We start from the raw sequence: 13226 nt of genomic DNA, 5'->3' as shown, positions 1-13226 counted from the left end.
ACAACATATTTTTTTCTTCTTCTTTATTAGCTTTATTAAATATTTTAGCATATAAATGAATTTAATTGTACATATATATATATTAATTTTTTTTCGAATTTTGTGTTTCCTTACTTCTAAGACAAATATGTCAATATGTAAAAAATACATCATCAATATTTGATTACTCTTTTTGCTATATATGTAAGCAACAATTTACAACAGCAAAATACAATATTAACCCATGTGCATCATAGCTTTATTTATTTCATAAATTAGAGACACTCAATCGATAGTTAGTCTGTCTGTTGTATCATCACAAATTTAATCTTAAATAATATAATTAGATTGTTTTTTAATTTTTAATTTAAATAAGAAGAACCAATCAATAGCTATGAAGTTAAAGTTTAATCAATATCTAATAACAAAATAATAATTAATAAATAAGTATACTCTATGAATATAAAATTTGTATATTATTTAACAACATAAAATAAGATAATAGTAACATCTGTATCTATTGAATAAATATCTAACGAATGATTAATTGGTATATCATTACAACTCGTAGTACATGACAAAAATAAGCTGATTATTTTAAAGCTTCATCCACAAAGGTTTAAAGAGGGTAAAATTTGCCAATGCCGCATTAATAATTCCAAATTATTTTATCTACTGTTCAGAAAACGCTTATGAATGCAAATGGGTTAATGCTGTTCTTTATATTTGCCTTAGAATATCTTCAAAAATTTTAAATTTATCCGGTAAAAGTTTAATTCGAGAAGAAATTAATGCGAATATCACTTTTCTAATTAATTCTGACCTATATCTCTATCTAAATTTGTAAAAAAAGTGCAGTACAAATTGCGATTTCATATGTGAAATAATGGTAAATATTACAACAAATAACCTTGTAGAAAAAGAGAGAAAAAAAATAACTGATTTTGCTTTATATCATTTAACAATTCATACTGGATATATAATTAATGTCAACGTACTTGATGTTTCCTTCTTTTAATATTTATTGCATCATAATGACACAAGATCGATTAGGTTAACGCGCGGTTGTGCAAGTGAATCGGAAAAAAATTCTGCAAGTTTATCATATAGCTCTATTCTCAAAGCATGAACTTTGCCTATTTTAACATATTGATCTGTATTTATATCGATAAAGTTACTTGAAACAGCAGAAGAAGTTGGATTAGAATCTGCAGTTTCATCTAGTGACCTTGTTTGCTCGCGAAATAGTACGGACGTCAACAACTGGAACTGTTAAATTTAAATAAATGTATGAATACATATATAATACAATACTAAAAGAAACTTTATACACTTATATAAATTAAATATAAATAGTAAATATGTATAAATAAGAAATTTTCTAATACCTCTTTCTCTTGCTCTTTATCATTATGATCAATAATTTCGGACACTTTAGTTTGTAAATATTCCAATGCTTCAACACTATTATTTAAAGCAAGTTCTTCGAATTTATGTTTTCTAATGATTAATTTACATTTTTGTAATACTTGCTCGTGAGACGGTCTACATAATTGTAATTGCCAAAAATCATCTAGTCGTAAATTAGGAAGGCAAGATCGTCCTGGGTTTCCTCCAAATAAATAATGAACCTATCGAATATAAAGATAAATATATTTTTGTACAAATATACGTAACATTTCATATAAATTGAAAACAAATTTAATATATGCCTTTTTGATTTCATCGTAGACTAACTGGTGCGCAAATCTTGGACATGGTTCAAAATCTTGCATTTTAGTCCAATATTTTTCACCAAAATTGTCATTACGATAAATACAGCACCATGTGTTATTTTTAATAGTATATACCCAAAAAGAATTCTGTACATTATCATCTCTCTCATCTTTGTCTTTACTTAAACCCTATATAGAATCTTTTTAATATATAATGTACCATTGTAACATATATATATATAAATATATATAGAAGAAAATAGGAATTTTCAAGTACAAACCGACAAAACATATATTTCATTAAGATCACGATCAATTGTTGACCTTTGAGTAAAGCCAGCTGCTGGAAGACGATCAGTATCTCTCCCTCCAACGTCATTGTAATTTATATAATTTATTTTATTTGTATCTACGTCGTAAGTAAAAAAGTCTCTTAAATATTCTTTACTTCGTTTACCTGCAAATATATACAACTTTCGTTCACCCTGAAAAAAAAATTAAAGAATTGAATATCAATTTTATAATATATTTTTTATACTATTTATATAATAATTTATAATATCAAGAATTCTTACTGAATGAAACAACATAGAATGACCAGCTCGTGACCTAATAGTTGGTATTTCTGAAGGACCCTGTCTTGCAATATCACAAGCGAGTCGATTCCAAGTACCAGTCGGCACATGATAAGAATATAAACCAGAAAATATTTGTTCCGTTGAATTAGCTAACATTGCATGATTTTCAGAACTAAATAGTAATTAAATATTAACCTATTATACATAAATAAAATTTTTATATATAAATAATTATTAATAGGTATATAATAACTTACGTGTTAGATGAAACAAGAATTCTACCGCCAAATACGTAAATTATTCGTTTTTCAGTATCTATTGACATTTGATGATCGAATATTAGTTGAGGTCCACCATCAACACCAGTATCTTCTGATATTTGAGTCCACTTATTTGATTCAATATCATAAACATAAAAATCACTTTTTAGGTTTTCTGGTGTTCTATACTGCGTATCCAAATATCGTCCGAGTAAAAAGATTTGTCGTCTTTCTGGATCAAGAATCATTTTATGACATGATCGAGCACTAGGTCCACCCTATATAATACATTGTAATAATTTGGGTTTGGACAAAAAAGGAATGATTAAAAATTTTTCTTATTAAGTATATCACCTTGAATTTGAGGACTTACTACTGATTCAGTATCTTTGCATAGGAGGATCCATTGATTAGCAGTTATGTCATAAACCCATAAATCTGAAAGATCTTGATTTCCATCCCATCCACCAAATAGATACAACATTTCAGCAGTTGGATCCAGGATCATTTGATGTCCTCCTCTCATTCCAGGTCTAGGCTCACTCGTAGATAATTTTTTCCAAACCGCTCTATAGGTCTGAGCATTGATATAGTCATTCAGTAGTCCAGCTATAGAATAATTTATGACATTTTTTGCGTAAAGATAAAAAATTTACAATAATCTGAAGTTTTTTCACGAAAGGAAAAGTAATAAAACATAAATTATCAAAATATCAATAAATGTATAGAACTCTTTTATCGTAAATAAAAGAATAACTAAAATTTTATTAGTAATTGGATTTTTTTTTACAGAATATTTAGAAAAGTATTTTTATAAAAAAAAAGAAATAAGTTATGTATATTGTGTAGTGTGTAAAAAACATATTCAAAACTAGCTTACACATGACTGCGTTGCTTATAAAACCTTCCGCCTGAAGATGATCACCTTTGGTAACTAACAAATCATACAGCATAGATAACCGAGGATCTTCCAAAGTAACGCCTGTGATTCTTTGCAAAGTGTGAACAATTTCTGGTTGTTCGAATCTTCGAAAATGTTTCATGCATAACCTTATTACTTCTCTTTGACGATACTGTAATATATATAAACAAATAAAATTTAGTTGATTTTGGATTAATATCAAAAAATAATTAATGTTTATTCAAGTACTTACAATATCAACCCAGCTAATAGCAGTTTGTACAATTTTAGGGTCAGTGATACCATGCAAGCGTACAAACCAAATGGAAAAATTAAAATTGGGTCCCCAAGAATGTACAGGAATAATTTTAATGTATCTACAGGGAAACAAATTTCCTTCGTGACCTAATACGTGTTTTAATTCCAACGTTTGGGCTGTGCTATCATTGTTTAATCCACTGAAAAACAAGTTAAAAAAAGAAAAGAAAAATAAATCATTTCTATAACTTCCTTAACTGTTTGAATTCCTTGCAGCATAAACGTGCTGTTACATTTTTTAATCGAAAAATATCATGTTATTGAAGAACAAAATATGTTGTCGACCAACTTGACATTTGTTAACACGATTTTTCGAAAGACCCCAGGATTCAAACGGTTAATTATTCTACATAAAATAATATTTTACCTTACTAAAAGTTCCATCATATAGTCGGGTTCCAACCCTCCATGCACTTTAAATTTTTTTATATTGCATACATGAGTTTTTTCATATTTGCCAAAAGTAATTTTCTTAACAATGGCGGGACGTTGTAATTTCAATGTAAGAAACTAAAATATTACAATAATAAGATGATAGCAATTATTATCATTTATTGTATTTATAATAAATAATGAAACACATATGACTTATTATTATTAATTGTTTCGTGACATCTACTTTTTTACGTTTGATATAATTGTACACGAAGATTAATAGTTTAAAAAAAGAAAAGTAGATCATTTTCCAAACAGAATGTACGAATGTTTACCTGGTTAGGATGGTCATTGTCAGAAGACCAACGTGAAGTTTGATCTGACGGTTTATCTACAAGAATATTCCTTAAAAGAAAAACAACAAGAAAGAAAAGGATATTAAATACGAGCTCGTTACGATTTATTTAAATAATTTCAATCGACGTATCATTATTTTATAAAATATACTTTGAAATGAAACGGATAAATTTGTTAGGTTAAACGGTCGCCATATCATTCTCGTTAATTAATCGCAAACGAATTAAGTAAATAAATAAATATATTTAAATAGTTAAAAATAAAATATGTGTTTACGTACTCAGGTACGTAAGAAGCTGTATAACTGGAGTACTTAAAAATCTTATATTCCAAAACTTCCTCTAAATTACTATTTTCGTCAGTCGCCATGTTACTTCATTGATATACAGGGTGTTTCCAAAATTCCTTCCAAGATCAAACAGGGAGGTACATTTTGATACTAATACAAAAATTATATCACGCATCAGCTAAACTACTTTTAAAAAAACTTAACTAGAAAACGTAGAAGGAACGAGAGTGGAAGAAAAAGTAAAAAGAGAAAATTACTGCAAGTATGATACTAAAAAATAAACAAAAGATTGTAAAAAATTGCAATATTTATTTTTTTATCTTTATATGTAATAACAATATATATATACAAAAATATATTCTTTAACATTTTACTGGTTTTTACAATAATTCTTTTTTATTAATAAAAAAATATTATTGTAAATTAAATAATAGTGATAGATGAGAATGCATTTTCTGAAGTTGAAATATATATATGTATAGTAACCATTTAAAAGGAATATTGAATAATAAATATTAATACCATTAAAATATTTACTTTGATTACAGTGGTACAAAGTGAGAGCAATCACAATAACAATGGATTATAATGAATTTTATATTCATCGAATAGTTCCAAATTGTAATCAAATTAAAAATATTATTATTATTAATAATATTTAGTTTTATCTTTAACTCGTATATTTAATTGTTGAGTCGAATAAAAATATATTTAAAAAAAAAGAACTACAAATTGAAGTTTGAAATTGATAACGATGATTTAATATTTAACAGTTGGCAATACGCAAAAGTCGCCATTACACTTTAGCTTCATCTATTCACTTGGAAAGTCGTGATGTGTGGTGTTCTGACCAAGCGTTTTTGACATTTTATTATCGTAATAGCAAATGATTACGAAATATAAACTTGAAGATAAATAGCGATTTTATATATTACAGGTAAATTGATTTTAATTAACGATCCAATGCAAATATGATAACATACGGCGTGTATTAAAACGTTGAAATGATAATGGCTGCATTGCAGTATCTAAAAAGTATTCCAATTTCTTTAAATGATTTACAACGGATTCTTTAATTTAATGAGATATTTAGAAATATTGTTCCTAATACTTTAACGAATCCTTTGGTTATATTTATAATTATTTATAATATACCTTATTGGTTGCATTATATCTAATTATTCAGGAATACGGATTACCTCATGGCAAGCTAGTTAAATATGACCTAATATGTAGCAAAAAAAAGAGAAATTTTAATGATCGTGTTATTAAATGAAATTAATTATTTTAATCTATCTATACTTTAACTAAGTATATTTGATATTCTCTAATTATAACCTTTGGTCATAAATTTATATCGTATGAGCATATTTCTTTAATTATTATTTATTATATGGTTTTTTCTTTTTCCTTTCGTAATTAAAATTGTGGAGACTTATTTTTGTGTTAAATGTTTTAAAGAAACTTTTTCATTAACAAAGACAAATATAAGATGGAGCAAGAATCTAGGCGCAAAGGTCCAAGGAGTCCAAGTGCTGATTCAGACGATTCATCGCATAGAAGAAGATCTAGGAAATACGATAGATCTCCATCTCCCAGACGATCCAGATACAGACGATCTAGATCGAGAGATAGAAGATCGCGTTCAAGTTCTCGAGATAGAAGAAGAAAAGAAAGTAATCGATCTCAACAAGACTGGAAACAAGCTGCGTCCTCGCAGTCTCAAAACGCTCCTAATTCTGCTGGTTCTAGTAGTTATGTTTCTGCTGTTCATAATCAATACCAGGTAAAATACATTTTTCATAATATTTGTTAATGTTAAATTAAGTTTTTTATGACATAATCTCATATCTAATCTTTTGCACTATAACATTATGTGAGACTCGTGATACGCCTTACAGGCCAAATGTAAAAAGTACAAAATATAGTACTGAATATGGCACGTAACTCAATGCGTTAAAACATAGTGCAAGGGGTTAATATTAATAAATAGTTTTTAAAATATATTAAGTAATTAAATGAAACACCTACTATCATTGTAGGCTCCTCCACCACCGAATACAAGTCAACCGCCACCCCCTTTACCTGCATATAATCAAGGATACAACAACTACAACTATAACTATGGACAAGGATATGATTACAGCTATCAACAACCAACAAGTTATCGCAGTGTAAGTTTATTAACAAAGAATATTATTTTAATTTAGTATACGAATGATTGCACTTTAAAAATTAGATGTATGATTTATGATTGGCAATGTTGAATGATTGTGTGACTTCTTTATGTTTAAATTTTTTAGTAGAATAGTACAATATTTTATTTTAATAATCTGATATAAATAAACTCTATATCAAGATGTTTAAGTATATGGGTTTTCCGAAGCCCGTGTGCAATCAATGGTACTACTTTATATATATATATATATATGTACACACGCGATCATTACATTATTTACGCGATTTGGAAGGTTAGTGTCATTTAAAAAAAAAAAAAAAAAGAAAAAAAAAGAAAAAAAAAAGAAAAAAAAACAGGTACACTATTTTTCTTCTTTTATACTACAAACTCAGCAGCTCCGTCAGTAAGTATAACATTCGCGTTATTTATTTTATTGGTTAACAAAAAGGAAACTACTATAATTGACCAGATGATTCATCTTCAAGAATCTTCCATGTATTATCCAAAGTTCTGATTTGAATGTGGACAAGTAAAGGTAAGGGTTAAAAGAAGCACCATTCATGTATTTAAAATTGAATGAACATATTCATTCTGTTAGGATTATCCTCCACCAAATTGGCAAGGAAATCAGGTACCATATAACAGCCAACAACCACCACCACCCCCTACACTTACTACACAACAAGAATCATCACGAGCTGTGGATAGTGGATCTTCTGGTTTATTAACATCTTTGTCAAGACCTGAAGATGCTAAAAAAGAAGGTATTATTTTAGATAATAATGTACTATTAAAAAAAATACAAGAATTTTTAAATATTTATTTAAATCTTTAGTTAAAAGGACGGTATTTAATTTTAACATGACTTTATTTTTATATTTGTTACCATGTTACGATAAATTATTTTAAGTAATCCGTAATATCTTTATTAATGTATTTATTAATTAACTAGTTTAATTGAAAGAAAATTAACATTTTTAATGTATTTTATAATATATTTGTACTTTAAAATTAATCGTATGACAGCCATCGCAGCTGAAGTGAAACAACAAAAAGCAACGTTAGGAAAGCAGCGTGAAGAATATGTCAAGAAATCTGCAACATTACAACGTGAGCTGGAAATTTTACGACAGCAATGTGATGAAATTGGTAAAGAAGGTGGAAGAGAAAATAATCGCATAATTAAAGAAAATCAAAAACTTCAGGTAAACTACTAAATATATATATTCTGAATGATACTGTACGATTGTTTCTAATTAGGTAAAATAATTTTTAAAGTATGATATTCATATTTATTCTATATGGTTTTTTTTTTACTTTTAGATTGAAATACAAAACAAAATGAAGTCAATACATAATGTAATTGATATGCTCACTGGAATTATTGGCGATAAAGTCACGGTAGATGATTTAAAAAGCAAGTTTAAATTGGAATTGAATAAACGTTCAAAAAGTCCAAAAGAAGACTTCCCTACAGGAAAATCTGATTCACCCGACAGATCATCAGCTACGGATTCCGATAAAGAATGCAAAGCTGATAGAGATGGTAGAGAAAGACGATCTCCCGAAGATTCTAAACCTATGTACAATTTCGTGCATTACGATCCAGAAATGCATTGGTGCAAAGTTTGCGATATATTTCCTAAAACGGCTAAGGAATATTTGAATCATCTACATAGCAATGAGCACAAAGAAGTTTGCTTAGTAAGTGACAATATTATATTTTAATCTTTCATTGGTGTATAATTTATCGTTTACAAGTAGACTTAGAAAATTTCTATGTAAAAATTCACTTTGACAAATAATATTTATCAGTTACTAAAACAGGAACCAGAATATATGCAATTATTGATTTGAGTTACAAGAGAACAAAAGGATTCGGTTAGGAGTATATCTTTATAAGTCAAAAAATATTTATAAGTGGATGCTTTATTACACTAATGAGCTATATATGCAGGTACTTGGTACATAGTCTGATTGATGCATCAAATCAATACCTACCAAAAAGTACCAAACTTTTTACAATGAATATTAAGAATTATTATTGAAATAATGTTTCATGCTACAGGAACGCAAGATAGTTGATATGCCATGGCATGAGCAGAATGGAGAGGGAACAGAAAAAGAAGTGCCCTATTATCCTGGACTACCAACGAAAAGAACACCAATCAAAGGTATGGTTAATTTCAGTGGGTAATTACTAATAGAATACAATTCCGTAGCTTGTGCACAGACATTGTGTTATTCGGTATGTATTGAAGAAATCTATGCATATATACATTGCTTATAAATTTTCTTCATATATTAAATACAATAAATTTAACTAAATAAAATGTTCATTTTGTTCAAACTATTTTTAGAAGAAACTAAAATTTTGAAAAAACATAATTCAATTATTATTTGAGTATTTATATGTATGTAACTCATTTTAATATTTTAATATTAACCTAATTTATATATTTAATTCATAGATTATTAATAATAAATTTATTAGCAATGTTATATGCTCTATACAGATGCACTGGATTTTAGACTACTTTGAGAGGCGCAGCTTCAAAGAATTTTGAAATTTTGGTTTGTCTTACAGAAGTTGTTTACTTTTCTCTATATTTCTCTTTTTCTATTTCTCTTTCTCTCATATAAGCACATATTTAAAATCACCATGTATAGGCTTGTGTCTGGTATCAAGATGTGATATCTGCGAATAATATTAATGTATATACACAGTGATGGTGTTAGTGAAGATATATATTTTATATGATATCATGTTTAAATTTAATTGTAATAATTAATAAAGAATTACACACACGACAATATGAACAAGTAAAATATATATGATATGTAAACGTGATGTATTATATGAAAATCTTTGTAAAATATACCGTAAATATTTATTTAATGTACAAAACCAATAATATTATGTCGATGCAGTAATATTAGCTAAATAATTACGGTATATATATTCCTTCTTTTAAAATTATATACGTATGTAAATTGTATGTATTAATATTGTATGTATTATTTGTATGATGATACGAAAAAAGCAATAAAGATATTTTTTTTCATTCCTCTTTCAATTCCAGCAAACATCGTGGGACTTTATGAAGAATATTTAATATATCCAAGTATTTGTCGATCAATATTTAATATATTATTTTTGTTTTCAGTGACATGAATGTGTCGTGGCAGAACATAAGGTCATTCTTTATGAACTTACAATTGTTTACATATTTTAAAGTTTAAGTAATGCTAATTGAAATATTATTTGATTATAGGACTACAGTTCTTCAGTGCAGCAACTGCATGGTACTGCAATCTCTGTTATTCCTGGATTGGAGATCTTCATTGCGCGAGTTTGCATCTGAAATCTAAGAGGCATTCTGAGAATTTTTCTGTAAGTAAACTAAAATATACTTTAGTTTTTAATAAAGCAAGATAATTCAAATTTTATATTTTTTCTCAGCGTTTTGTTGAACAAAATCCGCATTGGGAAACTGACTGGATGGCAGATCGTGAGAAAGCTTTTTCTGAGGAGAAGCACAAACAAATACAAATGGAATTACAAAAACAAAAGGATGACGATCCACCGCCAAAGTCCAAAAAATCTAAGAAGAATAAGAAGAAGTCAAAAAAGTCCAAGAAACGTAGAAACAGGAGTAGTGCTAGCGATACTTCTAGTGAATCAGACAATTCTGAATCTGATTCCGATCAAGATATGTCCAAAAGTATACGAGTAGCTATGAGAAATAAAATGAAAGCTTCTACTCAAGCAATCCTAAATGAAGAAATCGATTATCATAGAATCAAATTAAAAGGTCATTGGTCAAAAAATGCACCAGCTCATCAAGCGACTACTCCAGAACAACAACCCGTAGAACCGGATGATCGACAACTTTTAAATTCAATAAGAGATAAATTGAAGGCAAAGCAGGAAGAAGAAATTAAATCGATAAGTAACAGAACTCAAAGTCAAGAAAAAATGATAACGGAAGAAGAAGAAGAAGAAGAGCAAGAACAAAGTGGTTTCTCTAAAAAATCAGACAATTTGGAAGCATGGGGTCCAAAAGAACCACCAAAACCATTTTGGATTAAAAAAGAAGAAGACAAAGTACAGCCGTTACCGAGTAAACCAATCGAATTACCTAAACCAGAAGAAATGCCTAAACCTCACATGGGTTTCTGGACAAAACAGCAAGTGAATATGACTTTGAAGCCATCGGAAAGCAAAAACACTGAAAAAGAAGAAGAAAGAGAACGCGAGAGAGACAGGTATAAAGATGATCGTGATCGTAAATACGATAGGCGAGAAGACAAATATGATCGATACAGTAGGTACGAAAGAAGACGAGGAAGAGATCGAGATAGGGACAGAGAAAGGGATCGAGAAAGACGAGAAGACAGGGAAAGGGATTATTACGAGGAAAGACGAAAACGAGATGTAAATGAGTCACCGAGACGAGAAAGAAGCTGGCGTGATAGTCCTAAGAGAAATTATGAAAAATATGAAAAAGATAGAAGAGAAGATAATTCCTCGAATGATGAATCGAAATTTGAGAAAAAGACAAATGAATCAGCTTCTAAATCAAAAAAGGGTGGTGTTCAATCGAAAAAGTCAGCACAGGTGGCAAAAGGAAAATTACCTTTCATTGGTAGATTACCATTGTTTAAGAAAAAGACAGAAGAGCCAAAGTTACCTGAAAAAGATATTGCTCCATTGCCTTATCAACAAAGCAAATTTGAAGATACTCCTAAAGTTCCCAATGAAATAATTAATCCACCGGGAGTAGTACATATAACAAAACTGGCAACGCCAGTTAATTTAAATAATAATGCTAATCAAGCAAATAAGACTCCGCCAATGAAGATATTAGTTGCTCCACCACCACCTGTTTTAAATGAATCAAAACCGACGCAACAGGTTGTCGATATGGAAATTGAAGATCAGTCTGAAGAAACTGTCATTGAACAACCAATAATAGAACAACAAAAACAAACTCAAAGTACAACAAAAGTGACGGTACCTTCTCATCCTCCTCCTCCTTTAAATCGACCACCACCATCTTTCCCTCCAAATCAACAACAACAACAACAGCAATCTTCATCACAACAACCAACATCACAGCCGCAATCACAGCCACAAGTACAGGCACAACAACCACAACAACAACCTCAACAACCACATATACAAAATAGGCCAACATTTACTCCAGCAAGACCTATGCCACCCCCGTTTATGTCTACTCCGCCGCCATTTATGCAACCTGCACCACGTTTCCCACCTCATCAAGTATTGCGACCTCCTATGCAACCACATCCGCCATTTATTACAAATCCTCCACCACAAATTCAAAGTCCACCAACCTTTATTACGAATCATCAAAATCCTCCACCCCCTACGCTACCCTCGGTGGAAACAGTAACTCATGATATATCGGATATACCAGAGCCTACCGAGAAACGACCAGATCCAAGCATTCCTTTACCTGACGACTTACAAGAAGCTTTGAATATTATTTTTCCTAAAGAAGAAACAGCTGAGAGTAAGCAGCAAAGTCAGCAAGATAGTAATGTTATGTATTCATCTATGTACAGTATGTTAGGCTGTGTTGGATATGGACCAGAATACATGGATCAACCACCTCCTGAAATAACTCAAGCGGAAGCTGAAGCTGATACGCAACCTGGGCCTGATGATTTAAAGATGTTAGGTATCGATGAAGGAGACACGATTCTATAACATTGTTCATAGATAATTTAATCTTGGCATTAAAATTTTAAAAAAATTTTCTATGATAAGGCAAATTTAAATAAAAGCCATTCTTAGATACATCATTTTAATTAATTGTCTTAATCTTAGAAACTATTCAGCTATTATTTTGCTTTAAGAGTTTCATTATGTTGTTCATCAATACTATGGAAGAAAATGTATGACATAATAAGAATTTGAATGACTATTATTATGATCATTCGACACGCAACTATTTCATGGAGGAATTTTAATCAATGTCATTTACTGTTATTATGCCATTTCTTGTAAACACAAATAGAGTTTTCACCAAGATAAGTTGTATGTTGTAAATTATACCTTACTAAATGATCCTAGTTTAATTATTCAATATGTATATCAATATCTTTTACTTTTGTCTAATTTAAAAATTAATAAAAGTATTAATACATATATTAGAAGTTCAAGAAGACACACATTTTTATTATATAAGGATCATGTAAAAATATACTATATTTCCACTATTTAGTTTATTCAAGAACCATTAACA

General features: G+C 29.2%; 2 protein-coding genes across 2 annotated transcripts; one reads left to right on the top strand and one right to left on the bottom strand.

The window, feature by feature from the left end:
- Positions 1-96: 96 nt before the first annotated feature.
- On the bottom strand, positions 97-4895 carry LOC106792049 (muskelin). The gene is made up of 12 exons (XM_014758159.1): positions 4764-4895; positions 4462-4531; positions 4119-4261; positions 3687-3891; positions 3413-3605; positions 2906-3141; positions 2530-2810; positions 2270-2444; positions 1976-2179; positions 1692-1883; positions 1368-1610; positions 97-1248 (listed from the first exon to the last, which is right to left on the bottom strand). The coding sequence occupies exons 1-12, from the start codon at positions 4850-4852 to the stop codon at positions 1009-1011; spliced, it is 2271 nt and encodes a 756-aa protein (XP_014613645.1). The 5' UTR covers positions 4853-4895; the 3' UTR covers positions 97-1008.
- A 659-nt stretch (positions 4896-5554) lies between these two features.
- LOC106792047 (zinc finger matrin-type protein CG9776-like) lies at positions 5555-13006 on the top strand. The gene is made up of 9 exons (XM_014758154.1): positions 5555-5709; positions 6254-6558; positions 6815-6946; positions 7550-7715; positions 7978-8156; positions 8275-8655; positions 9020-9125; positions 10227-10345; positions 10415-13006. Exons 2-9 carry the CDS (start codon positions 6265-6267, stop codon positions 12686-12688), a joined length of 3651 nt encoding a protein of 1216 aa, XP_014613640.1. The 5' UTR covers positions 5555-5709; positions 6254-6264; the 3' UTR covers positions 12689-13006.
- Positions 13007-13226: the final 220 nt, after the last annotated feature.

The sequence above is a fragment of the Polistes canadensis genome, unplaced genomic scaffold (assembly GCF_001313835.1).
Source record: "Polistes canadensis isolate GaletaPanama2010 unplaced genomic scaffold, ASM131383v1 scaffold_373, whole genome shotgun sequence".
NCBI classification, from domain to species: Eukaryota; Metazoa; Arthropoda; class Insecta; order Hymenoptera; family Vespidae; genus Polistes; species Polistes canadensis.
This window is presented reverse-complemented; position numbering and strand designations above follow the sequence as displayed.

Excerpts from the sequence above, each read along its gene's own strand:
- LOC106792049 (XM_014758159.1), bottom strand. The coding sequence starts at position 4,852 with ATGGCGACTGACGAAAATAGTAATTTAGAGGAAGTTTTGGAATATAAG. Across the intron at positions 3,606-3,686 it reads CTATTAGCTGGGTTGATATT|TATCGTCAAAGAGAAGTAAT; the intron begins GTAAGTACTTGA and ends TATATATTACAG. Across the intron at positions 2,811-2,905 it reads GCAAAGATACTGAATCAGTA|GGTGGACCTAGTGCTCGATC; the intron begins GTAAGTCCTCAA and ends TGTATTATATAG.
- LOC106792047 (XM_014758154.1), top strand. The coding sequence starts at position 6,265 with ATGGAGCAAGAATCTAGGCGCAAAGGTCCAAGGAGTCCAAGTGCTGAT. Across the intron at positions 8,157-8,274 it reads AAGAAAATCAAAAACTTCAG|ATTGAAATACAAAACAAAAT; the intron begins GTAAACTACTAA and ends TTTTACTTTTAG. Across the intron at positions 8,656-9,019 it reads AGCACAAAGAAGTTTGCTTA|GAACGCAAGATAGTTGATAT; the intron begins GTAAGTGACAAT and ends TTCATGCTACAG.